At 32.0% G+C, this 22,222-nt stretch overlaps 2 protein-coding genes across 4 annotated transcripts; both read left to right on the top strand.

The window, feature by feature from the left end:
* Positions 1-3,327: 3,327 nt before the first annotated feature.
* On the top strand, positions 3,328-6,124 carry LOC123012219 (nucleolar complex protein 3 homolog). The gene is made up of 8 exons (XM_044410102.1): positions 3,328-3,726; positions 3,781-3,941; positions 3,991-4,341; positions 4,393-4,526; positions 4,585-4,785; positions 4,832-5,202; positions 5,250-5,870; positions 5,917-6,124. Exons 1-8 carry the CDS (start codon positions 3,572-3,574, stop codon positions 6,101-6,103), a joined length of 2,181 nt encoding a protein of 726 aa, XP_044266037.1. The 5' UTR covers positions 3,328-3,571; the 3' UTR covers positions 6,104-6,124.
* Positions 6,125-6,217: 93 nt separating this feature from the next.
* Positions 6,218-20,427, top strand: LOC123012218 (ubiquitin carboxyl-terminal hydrolase 20). 3 transcript variants are annotated; one of them, XM_044410098.1, is made up of 7 exons: positions 6,218-6,370; positions 6,766-6,839; positions 6,892-7,011; positions 10,990-11,899; positions 14,873-15,303; positions 15,360-15,790; positions 19,506-20,427. In XM_044410098.1, exons 2-7 carry the CDS (start codon positions 6,771-6,773, stop codon positions 20,359-20,361), a joined length of 2,817 nt encoding a protein of 938 aa, XP_044266033.1. In that variant the 5' UTR covers positions 6,218-6,370; positions 6,766-6,770; the 3' UTR covers positions 20,362-20,427. The 3 variants fall into 3 exon arrangements, with proteins under 3 accessions (XP_044266033.1, XP_044266035.1, XP_044266036.1); XM_044410100.1 differs by lacking the exon at positions 6,218-6,370 and adding an exon at positions 6,452-6,597; XM_044410101.1 differs by lacking the exon at positions 6,218-6,370 and adding an exon at positions 6,637-6,708.
* The last annotated feature ends 1,795 nt before the right edge of the window (positions 20,428-22,222 follow it).

Here is a 22,222-nt window from a genome sequence, read left to right on the forward strand (position 1 = left end):
AGCCGTTAGAAACGCCTGCACCGTGTCTCCAATCTCCAGACTCATTTGACAAAAATTGTACGATTTCAAATCCATTTCGATTTGATTTTGATCAACAAAGCGATTTAAAAGTAGGTGATATTCATAATTTTTATTTAAAAAATGTTTCAGATGCAATAGGTTCTGCAGAAAAAATTGTCTTACTAGATAAACTTCAAAATTTAGAAAAAAAGTTACAGGAAGCAAATGTAAGATTTCAAAAGTTGAATAAGCTGTATGAAAATAAACTTGAAAAACTAAAGAGAATGCAGGAAAAAATTGACAATTACAGTAAAGGTCAACATTGTGTAGTGAAAATTGAGTCAGATGCAAAGGACTTAGAACCAAGGGCTGTGTTTTTTCTTGATCAAATTTATAATTATTCTCTAAAAAAGCCAAGATGGTCTGAAGTTACAGTACGTCATTATATTGCCTGGAGGTACATTTCTTCAAAAGGTTACGAATTTGCGAGAAGAAGTCAGTTTTTAAAAGCTCCATCCAGAAGAACTTTAGTCAGATATATGGGAAATTCCCAAGGGGATCCAGGCTTGACTAATTTAATTAAAAACAAAATAACTGCTGAAGGCAATAATTTAAAAGACGTTGAGAAAATATGTTCCCTTATTGTAGATGACATGGCCATTAAAGAAAAAATGGAGTATAGTCGAACAGAAGATACATTTTACGGCATTGCAAATACTGAGAACGAAATAATAGGAAAAAAGCCCATTTTAGCCAATAAACTGTTGTGCTTCGTTATTCATGGATTGTCTACCAAATACACTATTCCCGTTGGATACTTTTTTCATAAAACACTTTCGACTGAACAGTTTTTTTAATATGAGCATAAATGTAATAAAACAGATACATGAATGTGGCTTCAAAATCTTGAGATTGGTAAGTGACAATCATAAATCAAATGTTGCACTTTTTAAAATGTTAGGACAAACAGAGCTGAAAACCAAGGTCCAAATAGAAAAATAATAGAAAACATAATTTATCCTAGTGTTTTTTATTCAAAGTTTTGAAGAAATAATAAAGAGTTATTGAAAAATGTTAATGCTCTTGTAGATATGTAAAGAATAAAAATAACTATCTAACCCAAATGTAAATCTTTATTTTTTAAATAAATAAAATTATATTTGCGTATAAAATGTTTTAATTTTTGATGTTTTTGGTCTAGTTCTTAGAAAAAATTACAATCAACAAAAAATTATTATACAACCCATAAAAGACAAAAGTAAATTTTTGTATATCAAGGTTTCAAACCAAAATATACAGATTCCATTGGAGTGCGGACTCGTCGCTCCCCCAACGGCCATTTTTTGACATTGCCCAGACTTTTATTACTGTCAATCAACGCAGACGACGGTTAAACAGTAATCGTATTTTTACAAATTTCTATCAGTCAAAATGACTTTACTCCGGTTTTAGGAAGTCCGTCTATTTGGATATCGCGCTGGATAGAAACGTGCAGTCTGCGTTTTTCAAACATTCTTCATAAATGAGAATCTTGTTGGTCTTTTCGGCAACATTTTAGTAAATCTCACCAAATTCTCCAAGGTTTGACATTTTATAAGTTAAAGTTGAAGTGCTGTTTGGTCACTATGTTTAATTTATTAAAACTAAATATTTTAATATCCACGTTATCTTCAAATGTAATGTAGGTTGCTTCAAAATTTTTTTCAGGTTCATTATTACTCGTGGGACATCTGTAGATGAAATTTAGAATTTTGATTTTTGAGGGTGTAGAAGTGCACTTTAAAAATTCAACGAGGTGAAATGGGCGATGACAACCATATATATAATACATATTATATATATGATGACAACGTACATTCGTCATTTTCTTAAGAATTGGCTTTCTGCTTCTGCAGAAAATGTATAAACAGACTAACTTCACATTTCTTCTGTGAAAAACAACAAAAGTTTATATCTAAAATCTGCGTGGAAGAAGTCACGGGTACAAGCTAGTTTGATGTATAAAAAATTGTTTTTGAATTAAAAAATAGGAGTAGTATGAGTTGCAGAAAGCAGAATTTAAAATCCGAAAAAAGCCGCGCAGCGGCGAGTTGAGGAACATACGATTGCTTGAATGACTTTCAACGAGTGATTTATCCATTTTTTTTTCTATTTTGGGTTTTTTCCTTGTTTATAAATAATAAAAGAAAACATTATAAATCAAGGGATTTTTGCGTCGCTGTAGCAGTGTTATTTATGAAGACGTTGGAAACTTCAACTCAACATTTATTTGAGCCTTTATTGTGCGTCCAAAAATTCGGGAAATTGGTAAGTTTATTGAAAGCAATTTACTTTCAACATTAAAAACTAAAAATATACTACGCTTAATTGTACATACATTAAAGTACAAGTTTTATAAATTCGCAGTCAATTCATAGAGGCCATTTAATTTATTGCAAAGTTGGCAGCCCCTAGCCCGCCACCTTTAGTGTGTGGGTTGTGTCAATGTTGAGAGCAGATATAACTAAATTGTGTCAACAATTGTGACAGGCACAGTAGATTGGATTCTATTTATTCTAACCCGATTTTTTCAAAATTATCATTTTGATAGATATGTCCCTAAAAAACAATTGGATGTTTAAAGTCGGATTTACACAACTCAGTTTTTACAAAATCTACACAGGGAAATGGCTACTATGAATTGATCGAGACTTTAAGGGTTGATTTGGCGCACGAATCCCAAGTTAGAAAACGAACCGTAGGCGAGTTTTCTATGGGATGAGTGCGCCAATGCCATTATAAAACGAGTATTTTATGCTCTTTTTTCTAATTTGCGCCCCCTTTTTCTTATTTTAATTAAAAAAAAATATTTTTTTGTCGTCTAGAGAATTTTGTGTTAGTTGGTATCGGTTGATCACACTCGGCGCCTACCTGATTTTTTGAATCATTTCTGCCGTCATTAAAAAAAAATACAAATTATTAGTTATTACGTTATTAGCGTTACAACATAATAATAATAAATAAAATATGATCCAACAGAATTTAGTTTGCACTCCGTCCGAAATTCGCGAAATTGCCGAATCAACAACGCAAAATTTGTTACCTGACAAGTCAGAAGCGCTATACAAAAACTAAATAACGCTAAATTCATTAAAGAACAGTGTGCTTTTATAGATAGACATAAACGACTCCTACTGAGATAAACGTATTATAAACGCAAATGAGAAAAAAATTGTTAAAGCACCCAAACGAGTGCGTTAAGAGCGTTTAGTCTATAATAGAATCGAAACAGAAAAAAATAAATATTGTACTGAACTGTAGCTTTTAAAAACACAAATTTTATCAGAAGTGTCTGTTTATTTTGGAAAATAAAGTTTTGGTTACTTTTGCTTGTAAAAAGTTTTTATATTTATTTTACTTTATGAATTCAAAAATGCGGATTTCTTGATCTATGAGTTTCACGTATTTACAAATTCACGAGTTTTGGACATAAATTCACGGCATAAATTTGAGGTTATAAATAACGATAGAGGTTAGGTTTATGAGAACGTGTTTAAATCTTGGAGTTTAAATTCACGAAAACACAATAAAAATGGGAAAATCACAACATTCCGAAAGTGAGGAAGAAAATTATAGTGATTATGGAGAAGATATGCTGGAAATGGTTGAAGAGGAAGACTTGGTTTTCCTCAAAAATGCGATAACTTCTAAATCATACAACATTTTTAATAAAGTCAAGTATTCAGAGTAAGATTATTACAAAATTTAAAATAATTCAGTTTCAATGTACGATTTTTTAAGAGCCAGTGCTCCTAAACCAAAAAGGCGCCGATTAAATGATGAAGAATCGGATTTGGAAAAAGAATTTGAAGAGCAAACTGTTGAAGATGTTCCTATGAAAAATCTTTTGCCCATAAAAACTAAATTTGGAATTGTACCACAACAAATCAAGGACGAGTCCGGTTTGTTTAGCTTGTTGGTGAAGATAAATGTTTATTTTTTATATTTTAGGTGAAAAATCTGAAGATGAGGTTGAAGTTGAGGAAGACACGGAAGAGCAATTTGATCTTGTTGAGAATAAGCTTGATGTTTCAAAACCAATTCCTGCAACACACTTATTAGCTGAACGACAGAAAGTTTTGAGAGAGAAAAAAATTCATATAGGAACATTGAGTGCTGGTGTATTAGAAAACCCCGAGGAAAAAGTGACGAATTTAAGAACTTTATTGAAATTAATGGATGAAGAAAGCTGCGAAGTGTTTTTTACAGTCAGAAAATTGGCCACTGTGTCACTTTTAGAAGTATTTAAAGACGTTTTACCTTCATATGAAATTAAAAAAATTAATAGTGATGGAGTGAAATGTTAGAATTTTTAATGAGTAGTTATATGTTTAATTAATTATTAAATTTTAGTGAAAAAGGACACTTTGAAATTGCAAAAGTATGAAGAAAGTTTGGTACAATATTACAAAAAGTTTTTACAAAAACTTGAAAAGAACTCTTCAGTTTTACTTAAGAAAAAGGGTGACACAAGAACATTTCACGAAGTAACTTATTTTTTGCTATAAGTACGTTATAACCAAATAACACTTGAATTATTCGTAGGAGGAAATTAAATTGGCTGAGTTAGCAGTGCAAGCATTATGTGACTTATTAGTTGCACATCCTTATTTTAACTACGCTCAAAATATAGCACAAGCTGTTGTACCCTTTTTGAACAACCCGAGAAGTAATATAAGGGAAATTGCAAAAGTTGCAATCAAAACCGTTTTCAAAGAGGATAAAAGAGAAGAAATTACATTAAAAGTAAAGCTTACAAAAAATGATACAATTTAATAATATTATATTTTAGATTTTGAGAATAATCAATGCATATTTGAAAAATCGTGCTCACAATGTACATCCTGATATGTTGGAAACATTTCTTGTGCTTAATTTACGAGATGTGAATTTGGATGAGGAAAAGGAACAAGATATTAAGCAGAAAAAATTGATGGCACGAAAACAGAAAGTCCTACAAATGTCCAAAAAAGAACGTAAAAGAAAGAAAAAGCTTCAAATGTTGGAACAGGAATTGTTAGAAACAAAAGCTGAGGAAAACAGACAAGCAAAACAACGTAATTTGACAGAAATCACAAAAATAGTTTTTGGGGTTTATTTCAGAATTTTGAAAAGTTCCACCAACAATAAAGTCCTAGGAGTTTGTCTAGAGGGTCTTGCAAAGTATTTTTTTCACTTGATGAAAACTAAGTAATGACCTCCATTTTCAGATTTTCTCATTGCATAAATATCGAGTTTTATTTAGATCTTGTAAACATATTGGACAATTTGCTGAAAGAGGAGTGGATAGGCTATAGGGAGCAATTACATTGTGTCCAAACAGTTTTTTCAATTTTAAGTGGACAAGGGGAAGCTATAAATGTTGACCCCACGCGCTTTTATACCAATTTGTATAAAGGTCTCCTCACAACAAACGCCTCGAAAAGCCACCCAAATTTTCTTATTCTCTTGAAAACACTAAATGATGCTTTAATTAAAAGGCGCAAAAAGATAACAAACAAAAGGACGCTTAGTTTCGTGAAACGCTTGGCTACTCTTAGTTTACAGTTGTTACACAATGGCAGTTTAGGCAGTTTGGGCCTTATTAAAAACACAATGCAACTTAACAGATCAGTGGACATCCTCTTAGACTTGGATAATTCATTTGGAGACGGCAAATATCAACCAGAACTGGAAGACCCTGAATATGCTAACGCGTCTAGTACTGGTTTGTACGAATTAAATTTATTGGCGAAACACTATCATCCTGTTGTTAGCAAATATGCTAAGAATGTAGCATTTGGGGTTCCCGCCACGGGAGAAGGAAGTCTTGACCCTGAATATGCGAAATGGTGGGTTGTATTTACATAAGTGAAATTATTAAGGTTACTGTTACAGCACTCCTGAGCAACTGTACCACGATTTTGATATGTCTGAAATGGCATTCAACCCCCCTGTACCTATACCCAAAAAAGCTGCCCCTAAAGATAAACATCAAAAGCACTTATTTGCCGATACGACGTTCGAGAATCATTGTAAAAGTGTAGTTAGGGCTCATTTGAAACGAAAAGGAACTTTATTGTAAAATAAATATTTAATTTTTAAATTTAGTTTTTTTAAATGTTAGGGTGGGGTTTCGCCGTCAGGTGGCGCCACACGAATGACGTTTTCTAATAACAAATAATGACAGAAGAAACGTGAAACGTCAGTGTCATTCTTATTAGGATCTTTGTCAATAAATTAAAAATATCATGTAATAATAACTTAATTTTACTTTGTCCTTTATTATTTTTGAGTGTGAAAGAGTATTTTTCGGTGGAGAAGGTTTAGTGCTGGTTTTGGTTGAAAAAAGGTAATTTTTCCATCAATCCATCCAATATTTTTGACAAAAGTGATGTTTAATTATAAGGTAAATTGGCAAAAATTGTTTAAAAACAAGTGACTACATTTAAAGAAATAAGCTTCAAGGAAAAATTGAACCTAACCTAATTTTATGTCATTGATCAGCGATTTTCGCGAATTTCGTCAATAATAACACACTGGATGTGGTTAAAGCGCGATTTCACACAGTTTCAGGAAGTACGTACAAAGTTTATGTAATTCGTGTTTGTTTTCCTGTTATTTCAGTCACATCAGAGCGCAATTAAAATGTTTACGTTGTTTCCCTTTAAAACCCTTTACTTTATAAAAGCACGTAGAAAAATTGGGTGATATTTGTTTTTAATTGTAACAAATTTTCCTTTTTAGTTAAAATGTACAGCTGCAGCCATTTAGCGACCGCAACGAACATTCCAATCGCAAACATCCTCAGTTCAATAGAGGTAATATTGTAATGAAATTGCATTTCATTCATTCAAGTTTCTGAATTTTTAGAGACCTGTTTGTGCCGACTGCGGTTGTACGAAACCGAACCTATGGATCTGCCTATTTGCAAACTGTTTCCAGATCTGTTGTGGGGAAAAATTCAACGATCACAGCACTATCCATAATTCAGTATGTATAAAAAAAATCAAATGACAACAATGCTAGTGCGTTATCGTCGATCATTTAACTTGACCTTGCTGTAATTCAATAACTGGCTAATCAACAAACCGTTTAATGGCTTGAAAAATGACAAGACTGATAATATTGATAAGGTGGATGTGTGTTAGTATGGCGCCCCCATAACTGTAACAATAGCCTGTGTAGGAGAATTACTAAAGCCATTTTTAAAACAAATACAGATATTATTAAAAGTTTTTAGCGGCTTTTTTAAAGAACTAGAGTTATGTGTAAGCAATTGGCGTAATAAAGATAGAGTAATATCCTTTGTGGAAGTTTTATAGATACAAAACAGTGATAATGATATGTCAGATATAGTTTTTTTATATTAAAATCAGACGATCTTTAAAAATCGAGTCCAAAATTGCAAGTGAACACTGGTAAGCAGATATTTTCGTTTTGGTGCATTTCTTAAAAGTTTAATGCAAATAAAATTGCTTTGATTATCTTCTAAAATAACAGTTGACAGTAAATGTCAAAACGCTTTTCTTCTTTTGTTTGTCATTTTATTCATAAGTCGGAAACGCGTTTTTGTTGTGCAAACTGTTATCTTCCTTACAATACTAGACAAGGTTAACTAGAAAGTAGAATATATTATTTAAGTACTGCCTTTTTACTAATTTACAAGTTTTTTATAAGTAAAAAAATATGTTTTTTTTTTATAATGATTGAAGTAGTTATTGTGTAAAAGTATATATGCTTGATGCTTGTGTGTGTGTGTGTGTGTCGACGAGTTTGAGTGTAAATCGGACGCTTTATTTCACGAGTGGAGTTTTAAACTACCAGTGTTAACGAGTGGTTTATCGTCCACGAGGTGGAATAAAGCGTCCGATTTACACTCAAACGAGTTGAATACAACATTTTATTCTTCGAATTAGACTCAACAAGGCTTAAAATTGCTTTAAATCTTTTAAAAATAATCTGACGTTCCGTATTGAGAAATGGCAAACAGGAGAAAAACCGTAAATTTTGACAGTGTCGAAGAATAAAATAATAATTAAAAAATACTGTCATTTGAAAAACACTGAAATACTATCATTATTCTTCACAGACTTATTAAAATATTTTTTGTTATTATGTTGTTACTATATGAATACAGTTGCATTTATTATCAAAATGAATTTTTTTACCAGATTTGACAGTAAAGTGTAGTTTCTCTAAAATTTTTCATGATGTGAGTAATGAGCATGGAGAGCGCTTCTATATGGACCTTTCATCAGTAGAAAAACGTTACCAGAACTAATGGAATTCTAAAAATCTGATAGAATACTGCTTGATTATTAAACGAGAAACTTAAAAAAAAATCCAAGAGAGAAGAAAAAGTTGTTTCATTGAAAGGAATGAGACCTAATTGTATCCAAATTAAAGAAAAATTCAAGGCAAGTTATAAACCTTTAATAACAAAATAATAATTATACATTAACGTATAAAACGAATTTTGTATTTTTTATAAGTAGTTTTCTTTATTGTGAGGTGGAGTAATGAAGAAGTTGCAAATTTCTTGATCATATTGTAATCTATCAATTTTTTGATATCACAATAGCTGGGAATTAGATGATTACTGAAACTAACCGGGGACTTATTACATACCCGAAAAATATTACATATCTGGAGAGTGAGTTGCATAATTCTGATGGGCCCCGCTAACATTATAACTTGACATTCCTTATATACCAACGACCATACAATATTTACAAAATTCAGAAATTAACTAAAAAGATTAAGGGTAATTTTTTGGAATTGTTTTCATTCTCATGTCCCGCTTACGTTGACATATTTATTACATCTGGATATTTATTATTCAAACATTGAAAATTGAAAGTAAATTGTTACTTTTAACATTGGTGAATGAAAGCACGAAGGAAGGCTTGATTAAAGTCTCAAGTTTTAACTAAGCACGGCTGTAATGAAGCTCATCTTTACTCAGTATGTAATATACAATTTTTTAATATAATCATTTTTTAAGCTTCTTGTTTTGATAATCTAAGCATTTGTATGGCTTTATTGGTACAACTTAACACGAAAGATGATGTCCTCGAATATATTTATTACATCTAAAGAAAATAAATAATAAACAAAATTGTATATTTTTCATATTGTACGTAAATTTAAATTGTAAAAACCTATAGTACGTATAAAGTCTATTTTTTTCTTTAAATGAAAATGCCAAACAGTCTTAACGTTGGCACCACTAGTAAATTCATTCATGGTAATTTTAATAAAGGAAGTTGGCAGTTCCGCTTTTTTGAATTAATTTGAAAACAATGTCATTAAACGTCAACACAAAAAATCGTCTAAGAAAATTTAGAGACGAAACAACAAAAATGGAACAACTTCGGTACCGCTAACAGTTTTTGGAAATTTGGAAACGAATAGTTCGCAAGCAGGAAGTTGGAAAAAGGGCCTATTAAAATGTAGACGCAATTTATAATGCGGGTTTGAGAAAACATTGAGAATGTTTAGCAAGAAATTGACAAGAATACAGAATAAACATGAATGAGAAAGAACCTCGGAAAGAATGTAATTAAATTAGTGTCTTGTGCATCGTTTTTTATGGAACGAGTTAAAAAAGTAACAATTTTGAAACTAAAGCTGAAGAATTTATAAAATGCATAAATTTTGAGCTCATTTCAATAAATTACACAAAATTTATTGCCAATCATCATAATACCTACTTGTATCTTTTACTAAATAACTTTTTTCTTTATATACATCCTTTTTCTTCAAAGTTTTTGTAGTAAGATCCTCATCTTTGTCCACAACATTGTTCTTACTATCAAAATTATTAGCACTGAATTCTGTCTTTAGACATTAGGTAATGATGTCTGTCCTCAGGTACTTCTATTATAGCACTTTCAAAGAGCAAAAAGGCATACAAGATTAAAAGTCAAAATTTTGACAAATCTCAATTTGAAAACATAACCATAATTTTTTAACAAAACTTCTAGGAACCAAAACAAAGACATTCTAAAAAAAACAGACTATACTTGTCGAATCGTAAAAATTTTCAATAAAATGTTTACATACTTAAATATTTAAGATTTCCCCCCAAATCATTATTATAAAAAGTATCTCTGAGGTAGTCGCTGTCATTACCAATGGTACTGTAAATTAACACAGTTTATGACGTATGGAAAAGTACAACTCGATTTTTATAATAAATGAATAAAGTAAAAGAAGATGGACGATATTACATCACAAGAACTTGAACAAATATGTATTAGAACTTACGCAAGTACTTTTTTATTCAATCCATTTGACGAGTAAATACAGTTTCCTAGATAAGATTTGTTTATAGAAATAAAATAAGAAAATGAGCCCAAGGTAAAAAGTGTATTTTCGACAAACGCCTTATTTTACCAAATTATGAAAATGAAAAAATTAAATGCGTAGTTTATTGTTACAATTTATGATCACAGCTATAGGAGTAAAGGTAAACAAATTAAAAACTATTTTTCAAGAATTGTAAATTACATTAAAATAAAATTCCAAATAAAAAAAGAAAAATGTTTGCTCCATTTTTTCATATCGTTGTAGGGAATTTATATTAGGGAATAGTCTGAAATTAAATACAATGTTGTAAATATCTATCTTGTGTCGAAGAAATCTTACATACTGAGAGATGAAAGATAGATAACGTTTCTGACATCTAACAACTTTTCACTAATTACTTATAAATAAAATATCATTGATTTTGTTCCGAAAGTCCACTCGATACTCGATTATATTCCTTTTTGGAAATTTTAATTATCAGTACATTATTATTAGCTTTGATTTACAACGTAAAACATGTTAAATCTAAACTATTGATAAAGTGTATTCTAATGTCCACTGAAAGTCAAATGGTGTTGTTGATAATTTGTTAAATTTTTCCACGTACTTCCCCATAATTACTACGATCACCAGGTCTAAAATCGGCATTTCTTTCAGAAAAACCCCTCACATTGTATCCATATGAATTTAGTAACGAAACGAATATGGTGTTACGAGTGCAAAGATGAAGTCTTCATGGAACAGCCATCGACGGCTGTTTCTTCGACCGTTCCGTCGTACGACAGCGATCCAGAGATGGAAGGCTGCACATACAAATCACGCGATTCGGGTCATGGCAGCTACAGTACCCTTCGTACCAACACTCCGGAACGGATGAACGTCTTTGCATTTGAAAAAACAGTCGGTCTCAACGTTGGAATGAGCGGAGACGCTTCGGATGGCAGCGACGCCGAAGACTCAACCGATTATAGCGTTGATAGACCAGTCGGTCTCGTCGGTTTGCAAAACATAGGCAACACGTGTTACATGAATGCTGCTTTGCAAGCCCTCAGCAACGCTATCCCATTGACGCGATTCTTCCTCGAATGTGCGACGACAGTACAGATTTTATCTGAAGGGAAAAAACCAGGACTGAGTAGAACTTATCAGACGCTAATCAGAGATATGTGGAAGAAGAACGGAGGATACGTTACGCCATCTGGTATTTTGTACGGAATCAGGAGTGTATATCCTATGTTTCGAGGTTACTACCAACATGACACTCAGGAATTTCTTCGGAATTTTATGGATCAATTGCATGAAGAGTTGAAACAGGTGGCCCCACCTGAGATGGCCTCGATGACTGATTCGGACACGTTTAGTCTAGCGATGGACGAACCTGCGCTCAGTTCGAGCTATGATTCGAGCGAAGGGGAATATGAAACTTGCGACTCGGGGGTTAGCGAGAGGTCGAGTCTCAGCGATGATACGGAAAGACCTGCCAGTAGTACGAAAAGAAGGCTTAGCAGATCCTCGAGTCCGGGAAGGAGGATACGGACGAGGCTGCAAAGCAACACCATGGTGATAGGTAGGTCTACATTTCGACTCTCCCAACGAAAACTATACTAACTCAAAAATTACAGTTTTGAGAAAAATTGCATTGAATCTTTGAGTGTTAATAAAAAATCAAGAAATTGTTTAATATTATTGAAAATTGCTAAGGGTCTAAATTTTGGTAATAATATTCGTTTATTATAGAAATTTTGTCTCATTGTTTTTGTATTTTGGGCCCTACATAAGCCATCGTACTCAAAAACCAATTTTTATAAGTGACTATAGTTTTCGTTGGGAGAGTCGATTTTATAAAAATGTCAAAAACACTATAATAACAATTAACAAATTATCAAAACCGTTCGACTAGTAAATTGCCAAATCATGTAGCGTAAATTCAAAGTATTTCTTTGTAGATTACAGTTGGTGACAAAATACTTTGGTCGTCACTTTTCTGACACTTTAATGTAATTCAAGCTTTAACGTTAAAATGAATGACAATTTCAAATTAATGACAGCTATTATATTTTCCTATCAAAACTTGTCAACTATGATTGACAGTAGCTAAAAATAAGGTTAACAGTCCTAAAGCATGCTTTACAATTTAATGTCACTCAAGTGACATTGACGACCAAAGTATTTTGTCTCCCACTGTATAAGTCTAGTCAATTTAATATCTACAAAAAATAAAAATAACTTTTTTGAATAGTTTATGTGACTTGTCAAGTTCTTTTGCAAACCCTAAAAAGTCGATAAAAAATGGAAATGTTTTGTATTGTTTCCAAACATCGTAACACACTCTCATTTCTTCATGGTGTAACGAAAAGATGTGGACAAAGAATAATCCGAGATTTCCCATGTCAATATAAAGCGATTTAACTCAACTAACCTCAATACCAAGTTGCACCGTTTAAAAGTTAGTAATTAATTATATCATTGTTAACTAACACAAACATACATAAAGACACTAAAACCTATAATTTTTTTAAATATAATTTTAAAAACAATAATAATAAATGTCTAACGTCCAAAATTTTATGAACACATTTGCTTAAATTATTTTATCCGCAAACGTCACAAAAGTGACCATTTTTATGACTAAATGACTCAGGTAAAAGTTTTACTTTTCAGACATAGAGTAAAAACACTGTTTTTACGCCTAGACGTTTTCACTTTTACTTGACACTTACTTTGACATTTACCACTGTTGTCTCTTTCGCTTTTTCAGCATTTTCTGGAGAGGTGTAAGGTAGATTATCAGCATTGGACATTATGCACTATAAACTACACCAGTTATATCAATCAACACTTTCGAAATCTCAACACAAATTCCGAAACTTACGCGTGACGTTTGTTATGATTTTATTGCAAAGCGTCCTGATTATTGAGGTGATTTACTTGATTATTGGTGTGTTGCTCTTTTCTCTCCATCTGAATTGTTTGCAGATAAAATAGTATATGTTATTTAGAGTAAAAATGAGTTTATGTGGCTCAGCTGAATCCAACGTTCAGCTTCGCCACATAAACAATCACTTTTACTTCTAATAACATAATCTACTATTAAAACAATAATAATAAATGTCCAACGTCCAAAATTTTATTAACATATCTACTACACTATTTTTTTACTGTAAAACCAAGGCCAATACAAAAATTGTACTCCCTATAAGACTAAAAAAATTGTTTAAAAGTAATCTACCTTTCGAGTAAAATTACGCCACTCGGATTACGTATAACAAAAATTTGGCTTAAAATGTATCAAATTGTTAATAAGTAAGTACTTTACAATAATAATAAAATTAGAGAAATAGTACCAAAACATGTGGTTTTGATATCGAATTGCTTTTTCGAAATATGATAAAAATTGATTAATCCATTAAAAAGTTATTAAAGAAAAACGAAAATATTTTTTTTTAGCCCCCTATGGTGCAACTTGGTATAGAGGTAAAGTCGCGGTCAATTCATAGTGGCCAATTCCCTGTGTAAATTTGTAAAAATTGAGTTGTGTAAATGACTTTAAACATCCAATTATTGTTTTTTAGGGATATATCTATCAAAAATGACAATTCTGAAAAAGTCGGGTTAGAATACATAGATGAACTTCAATTTATTGCGCTTGTCACAATTGTTGACACAATTTAGTTAATTTTGCTACCAACATAGACACAACCTACACACTAGAGGTGGCGGGCAAGGGTTGCCAACTTTGCAATAAATTAAATGGCCACTATGAATTGACCGCTACTTTAAGTTGGGTTAAATCGCTTTATTTTGACCTGGGGAATCTCATGTAATTCTTTGTCCCCATCTTTTTGTTACATCCTGTATTTTCACATCTTTATCAAATTTCGACTCCCATCAAGAATTATACAATAAAATATACGTATATCCAGAAATTTTGATAAGTTTCTTTAGAGTTTTTTTACCTATTAAGTAGGAGTAATTTACAACTGTGAAGTTCTAAAATACCCAACTAAAAAAAAACAAAAAGTTTTTTTTTCTTTGGTACAGATCTCAGTTTACAAATTCACGAACCGCCGGTACATGATAAATAGCAGTTTTCTCAACTTTAACTACCAAGAGTAAGAAATATTCCACTTTTAATAATTCAGTTTATCCTAAAATTTATATGAATCTTTTTTAATTTGTACAAAATGTAAAAAAAATATTAAATTTGTTGTATAAATCAATTACAACCATTTGTTTTAAATTAGATGCTTCCGATTATAGTTTTTTTTACAAAATTTTTGTCCTTTAATAAACAAATTATAAAATCATTCATAATTGAACCATATTTTTAGTTAACCGTTTATTTGTAGATGTTATTCAGCAGTGATTTTGATACAATTTGTAATAAAACAATGAATTTACTACAGTTTTTTGTTACTTATACGATAAATAGATGATCGAGTTGGGATTTCGTTTTAAATTTTTCAAAAGAATTTTTTATCTAATCTAAATAAATTTTTCTCGCAAATTTGCTCCAAAACCAGCATTTTTGTTATTTCAGACTCCCAACCGAGTACAAGTTCTTCAAGCACCGCCAGTATAAACAAGAAACAACAAAAATACAGATCGATCATTTCGGATGTTTTCGATGGCAAACTTCTATCGTCAGTTCAATGTTTGACTTGTGATCGTGTTTCAAGTTGTGTCGAAACATTCCAAGACCTTTCCCTTCCAATACCGTCGCGGGACCATCTAGTGGTACTTCACGGTCGTACGACGGGTCCAACTGCAACATGTTCAGAGGCTGTAATTCCAATGAATGAAGGTTGGATTTCTTGGATTTTGGCGTGGTTAAAATCGTGGTTTTACGGCCCCGTCGTAACGCTCCACGACTGTTTAGCAGCCTTTTTCAGTACCGATGAATTGAAAGGGGACAACATGTACAGTTGTGAGAAGTGCAACAAGTTACGGAACGGTATTAAGTTCAGTAAAGTAGGTTTTTTTTGCTTAAGGAAAAATTCTTCAGTCACAGTGATGGTTTATTTCAGGTTCTACAATTACCTGAAGTTCTTTGTATTCACTTGAAGCGATTTCGACACGAGTTGATGTTTAGCAGTAAAATTTCTTCGGCGGTCAGTTTTCCATTAAAGGGTCTAGATATGCGGCCCTATCTTCATGGCGATTGTATTTCAAAGGTTACAACTTATGAATTATTTTCGGTTATTTGTCACTATGGCACTGCCGGTGGCGGGCATTATATCTGTTATGCGTTAAATGGTGGGCAATGGTATGAATTCGATGATCAGTATGTGACGCGAGTACCACCTGAAAAAGTCCAATCGTGTGAGGCTTACGTTTTATTTTATCGAAAAGTGACGAATACCGCAGACGAAATCAGGAGTAAGGCTATTAAACTTGCGAAAACGCATTCCACGGAACCGCACGAAGTCGCTTATATTTCCAAGCAATGGATAACAAGGTAAGATGATTATTTAAGAAGGACGTAATTTGCTATAAAAATTATCAACAAAAAAAAACAAATTTGCTTTGCTTTATTTGTGAAGCAGAGGTAGTGCGAATGCCGCGATTAGAAATTGAAGGAATCTGTTTATTGCCAAGTGTACAGTTGGGGACACGGAATCCGGGGCACTCTTTTCTTGTCGTTTCAAAAAATGTCAATGTAAATGCACCTTTACCGTCATTATGATTGATATTAAAAAAAACTGTTAAATTAACTTTGACACATCAATTTTTGCAAAATGTCAGCGGGATGTCGCAGATGTCGGGATGTCAATTGTCTTTCATTACAAAATAAATAAGGAATTTTGGTAATGTAATTTTTAAGTGAAAATAACGAATTCTAAATTACAATTGACGAATTCTCAATTACAAATGACAAACTCTGAATTATAACTAACACTTTCTGAAATACAATTGACTAATCTGAATTTCAATTTACGCTTTCTGAAGTTAAATTAATTAATCTGAAATAGGTACATCTGATGGTTTCTGAAATTCAGTTTACGTTTATGAATTACAATTAATACTTTCTGAAATACAATTGACTAATCTACACCTTTTTCAAGAGTAATTCAGAAACCATCACATGTAATTCAGATTAGTCAATTTACTTTCAGAAAGTGTTAAATGTAATTCAGAAAAGTAAAATGAGTTTCAGAAACCATGAGATGTAATTCAGATTAGTTAATTTAATTCCAGAAATCATAAATTGGAATTCAGATTAGTCAGTTGTATTTCAGAAAGTATTAATTGTAATTCAGAAACCATTACATGTAATTCACAAAATATCAATTGTAATTCAGATGAGTAACTTACTGTTTTCTCAAATGAAATTTACACATAAATACGAATTATTTTATTTTCAAAATTAAAGAATTACATAAACTTAATATTTTGTAAAATAAATAAGATATTTTATTTTCAAAGGGATTTCTAAATAAAAATAACAAATTCTGAATTACAATTGTCGAATTCTCAATTACAAATGACAAACTCTAAATTACAATTAACACTTTCTGAAATACAATTGATTAATCTGAATTACAATTAACGTTTACTGAAATATATCTTACACTTTCTGAATTACACTTGAAAAAGGTGTAGTTATGAGCACCTAAGGTATAGTTTAGAAATTTTGACAACTGAATGACACATCTGCCCAGTTTTTCGTGTCCCCCACTGTACGAATTTATTTATTTACAGTGTTTACTTCGAGGTTTGTTGTTTAAACATTAATAACATCTGTAATATCATTTTATTAGTTATTCAATTTATTTAACAATCCAAATTTTGACCTGCTCTCTTTTGGACACTAATCAAAGCTTTTTCCCCCACAAAACTACCGATAATTTTCTGACAGTTTCATTTTTTCGTCAAAACGATAAAATTGAAAATCAGGTATGTTGTCAAACAATTTTATCTCAAAGACGCATTTGATAGTTTTCCAAAAACCGTCCTATCTAAGCCCCCTCGTTTCAACGCGTTAGTGTTCAGGCCCCTCTTAAAATTGAAAATCAGGAATATCGTTAATCGTTAGTTTGATCTACGAAGAAGTATTTGTATATTGGGAGACTCAAAAAAGTGGTACACACCGCAGAATAAAAATAAGGGCGCTTATAGCGTTTTACCGCCTCAGTTTCAATTCAACTAGTCTACTAATTGCTTGGAAAAAAAAGCAAAAATGTTGAGCTTTGCATTCTTAATAAGTTTTCACGAGAAATAGCAAAAAAATATTTATAATTTAAATACTGAGCTCCGTTTCATGTTTTTCAAAATGCTGCGAATGCGGTTAAAATACAATAAAAATGTAAGAAATAAAGTTGTAGAGAATAATATTTCCTAGTAAAAAGTCCGCAAGTCTCTTTAATGGTTTAGGCCTCAAAGACGTTCAAAACCGATCAAGCGACGGATTCGTTTTATTTTTACTCTTGATTGAGTACTGGGGGAACACAATTTAAACCTAAACCAAAGAACATAGAAATATGGTGTCGGGCACTTTTTTGTAGCAAATTTTATTCTCTACAATTTTGTTTCTTACACTTTTTTAACCGTATTCGCAGCGTTCTCAAAAATATCGGGCGGAACGCAAATTGATAAATGTTTCTAATTTATTTTTAAACACTATTTTCGATATTTTTTGAGAACGCTGAGAATGCCGTTGAAAATACAAAAAATTTGTAGGGAACAAAGTTGTAGAGAATTAAATTTCCTACAAAAACTCCACGAGACCATATCTCTATCTTCAACCGTTTAAATTAATTAAATTAATTTTCTGGCTCTTGACCACCGGTAAATCTGACACCAATTTGTCGCTTCAGCGTCTTTTAACATCTTTAGGGCCTAAACCGTTGAAATAGAGGTATAGTCTCGCTGACTTTTTTCTTGGAAATTTTATTCTCTACAACTTTCTTCCTTATGTTTTTCTTGTATCTTTAAACGTATTCGCAGCAGAAATTTTTTAGTATAGTTTCCAATAAAATCTTTGCATTACCTTTATCTATTATTATTGAGAATTTAATACTCTATCTGCCTATGATTTTTACTTTCCTTATCCTAAAAGGAAAGTTATTGTAATCGGCTAAAATTTGACCTACCCAGATTTTTACATTTCTGGACGAATTCTAGCTTCAAGACACCAAAAAAGTTGATTTGGGCCATTGGGTCGTGTGTGTGTCTGTGTGTCTGTGAAACTTGAAATTTGGTATGTAAGTTATTTGTAGCAAGGGGACGCAGTACGAAACAATTGGCAAAAATCGGTCGCACCGTTCGGCCGCAAAGACCAAAAATCGGGCGTAAAGTGGCCGCAAAATTATACGGTTGAAGATACAATAAATTCATGTGGATACAAATTATTTAGAATCATGAAATATACCTTATTAAACAGTAAAATGTGATAAAATAAAAATAATAATTGGTACCGAACTAAAAAAAATTACACCCCAAACTTGACTATGATGTATTTTGCGTGTAATCCGACAGGTGGCGCAAAACGCAAAAGTTAGGCAAGGCCACCTGAATCAAAAAGCAACGCTTATAAGGCCGTTTCAATTTTCGATTTTTCTATATAAATTTTGTTTCTGTGACATTTCGGGCGTCAGAACCTTATTGCGGTCCATCTACCGATTTCGATCACAGTCGATTGAGACGTTTTATTTTTAGGTTAAGTGCTTAAAACATCAATTAAACCATGAATGCTATAAAATATCCAAGATTCGAGCTTATTCTAGATACGTTGGCCCACCAATGAAACATGCTTTTTACCATTTTATACTATTATTTTGTAAAATAGAAGGGTATTGTTTTAAATTGTCGCCAATGTTTAAATTGAACTGCTGTTATTTAATTTAATTTAACTGCTTTGATTCGTTAATCGGCCACAGAGGTCGCACAAAATAAGGTTCTATCTTTTTTGTTTTTATGGCCACTCTGCAGAAATAGTTATCATGGAGAATGAAACGGCCTTATAAGCGTAGCTTTTTGATTCAGAGAGCCTTGAGTTAGGTTTGCTATTCGGATTTCCAACGCTAAATTATTGTCGTAAGGATATTTTCCAAATAAGTATGATAAGGAAAGTCGTGTGATTTTTTTGTTTGCGTTTGGCAAGATACCCTTTTTTATTCCTCTTAATCGTGTGCAATTTTGAGCACACATTTAATTGCTTTACTTTTTTGCAGATTCAATACTTGTGCGGAACCAGGCGCCATCGACAACTCCGATTTTCTGTGCCAACACGGCTCCTTCCACCCCGATCGCGAAATTGTGTTCGAACGTCTGGCTGTAGCTTTGCCTTTGCCGGTCTACGAGTACCTCCATAAAAAATTCGGAGGTTGCCCCCCTGTAACCAGTATCAACATATGTCCCGCTTGTCTGGCTTTCAATAATCGACTTTTGTTCGAAATGGAAACGTTCGTGCAGCTAAACCGAGAAATGCAACATAAAGATATTCCTTTGACTCATCTCATTTCGACGTCTTGGTACACACAATGGCACAAGTTTGTCCAGAAGAGAACAACAGATCCTCCAGGTCCTATTGACAATTCGAAGATTAACATGAATCAGATTGACGTGAACGAATGTGCAGAAATAACGGAAGGAATTTGGAATTTCTTCTTTAATATTTATGGAGGAGGGCCGGAATTGAAGCTCAGGCCTAAGAGTTTGCATAGGACGGAAAGCGAATCGAGTTTACCGAGTGAAGGAGGAGAACAAACGCATCAGTTTGTTATACCAACTCTAAAAAAACAAGAGAAAATTGATACGATTGATAAGAATGTTTATTGTTCGGGAGAACCGATGGAGGTTGAGGAGGCTGAAGAGGAGAATGAATGTAACGGCTTTTCGGAAGAAGTAGTCAAAGACAGTACGGGAGATGCGTCTAGTGATACTTTACCTAACGGTATTTGTGCTATAAGTCATTCTAAATTAGCTCACGTTGATAACGACGTCAGTGATGATGAAGTATGTAATGTAGAAGTTAAAAATAGTAAAAGACATAGGAGACGAAGAAAAGCTTTGTCAAACATTAATTAACTCAGATTTTTTGTATATAAAGGTTTGTATGTTATTAAAGCAATAAATGTTGGGTATTGTTATTGACTATTGGTTATTTATGGAAATTGCCTTTGGGAGTCATCTAGTACAAAAATTGCTTCAAAGTATAACACATTTGGTTTTTTTTTTCAAATACCAGGCCAGTAAAGCTTGATATTTGACTCCCATCAGGCTGTACCAACTGTTTACAAATTTTTATAGTACAGGGTCTAATTATGGATTGGTTGAAATGTGTCAGATTTGCATTTGTTATGTTAGTATTTTTACTTGATTACATCGTGAACGCAGGCGGAATTAATTATTTATGAATGTTATTGCTTTATAAAACTTGTGATAAGTTCATAATTTAATTAGTAAAATTGTGTGGGTATTTTAATTTTAAGAGTGAAGTCATTTCTTGTCGACGTCAATTTAATTTATTAAACGGCGACAATCACAGTCGAAACTGATTATTTAAGTTACGCCAACCTTGCTCTATTTTAAGTGGGTGAAAAGTGGAGTGTGGGTTAAAAAAATTTAAGTATTTTTGAAAAAAAAGCCAAACTAATTTTAAGAAAGTGTATATAGTGTAATAAAAAGTGTAAGTGGGGCAAATATTTTTTCATGCCAAAAAATCTTATATTTGTGCAATTAAGAGAAATATAGAAATTTTACTCCTGTAATTGTACATAGTCTAATTATTATCTTTTTGTTTGTATTCAGGTTTATGTAGGTGTTATTACATAAGTCACTTATTAGGAACATTGTAATAATGGTTACGTTGCTTGAGTACCTGTGTCGTTGAACGAACAGGATTTAAAACAATTATTTCAATTATTGTTATAGAATTAAAACATCATTTTTCATTTGTGTGTTTCACTTATGTTATCGTTACCTTTTAAGGCGACAAATGCACCACTAATAAAAAAAGAACAACCACCTCAATTATTTTTCTACAAGCATTTAGAAACTAAATAAATAAAAAACAATTTCTGTGAAAAATAAACGTTAGGGTCTAGAAAAACCAACACATTCACGCATGGGAAGAAGAAGACAAAACATGTTTTTTTTGTTTTTTTTTTTAATTTAAATGTCATCAAATGTTAAGAAAAAATGGACAAAGAAAATTTGGACACGAAAAGACAAAAATAGTGACAAATTCTGTTCCGCTAACAGTAATGCTTTCAAAAGGAAGAAGTGCACACAAAATCTATAAAACTCAACATTTTGATAACATGAAAACATAGCCAAAACCTTTTAAAGAAATTTTTAGTTATAAAAATAAATGATGCCAAGGAGATAAGTTGCTGCCAATTTTCTCACCAAAATTTTGACTTGGTAATTTACGTGGAAATAAAAAATAAAACTTTATGTAAATTCATTATTGTGGTATTCCGCTTTAACAATATCATTTTTGCAAACCCCTGGGCGTTCGCGAATGATGCGAATCACCGATTGGGAACCAATGTATTAAGTCGTCAATAGTAATTAAACTTCAAACAATAAAAATATTGAAGATTATTAAAACATCGAATTTAACAATTTCATGGAAAAATATGCATAAACATGTCAAACTAACAAAGGAGAAAACACACTTAGTGGTTACATTAATAAGCAGAAAATTCTGAAAAAGACTGTAAGTTTTTTCTATTGTATTATTTATAAAAGGTGAAATTTAATGTGACAAGAACAAAGTTATTGTTCAACTTTAAATGTTTTTGTCTTTATAAAAGTAGTAAAAACCGCACAAATTAATTTTTGGTTTGCGAAGAAGCGGGGTTTTAATTAATTTTTTCGTTTTCTTATTTTTCTACTATTTACAGGGTTTTTTCTGTCCTCCGAAACTATACATACAAGGTGC

The sequence above is a fragment of the Tribolium madens genome, unplaced genomic scaffold (assembly GCF_015345945.1).
Source record: "Tribolium madens isolate multiple individuals breed KSU strain unplaced genomic scaffold, Tmad_KSU_1.1 Scaffold_91;HRSCAF=231;Tcas5.2_LG7, whole genome shotgun sequence".
NCBI lineage: Eukaryota > Metazoa > Arthropoda > Insecta > Coleoptera > Tenebrionidae > Tribolium > Tribolium madens.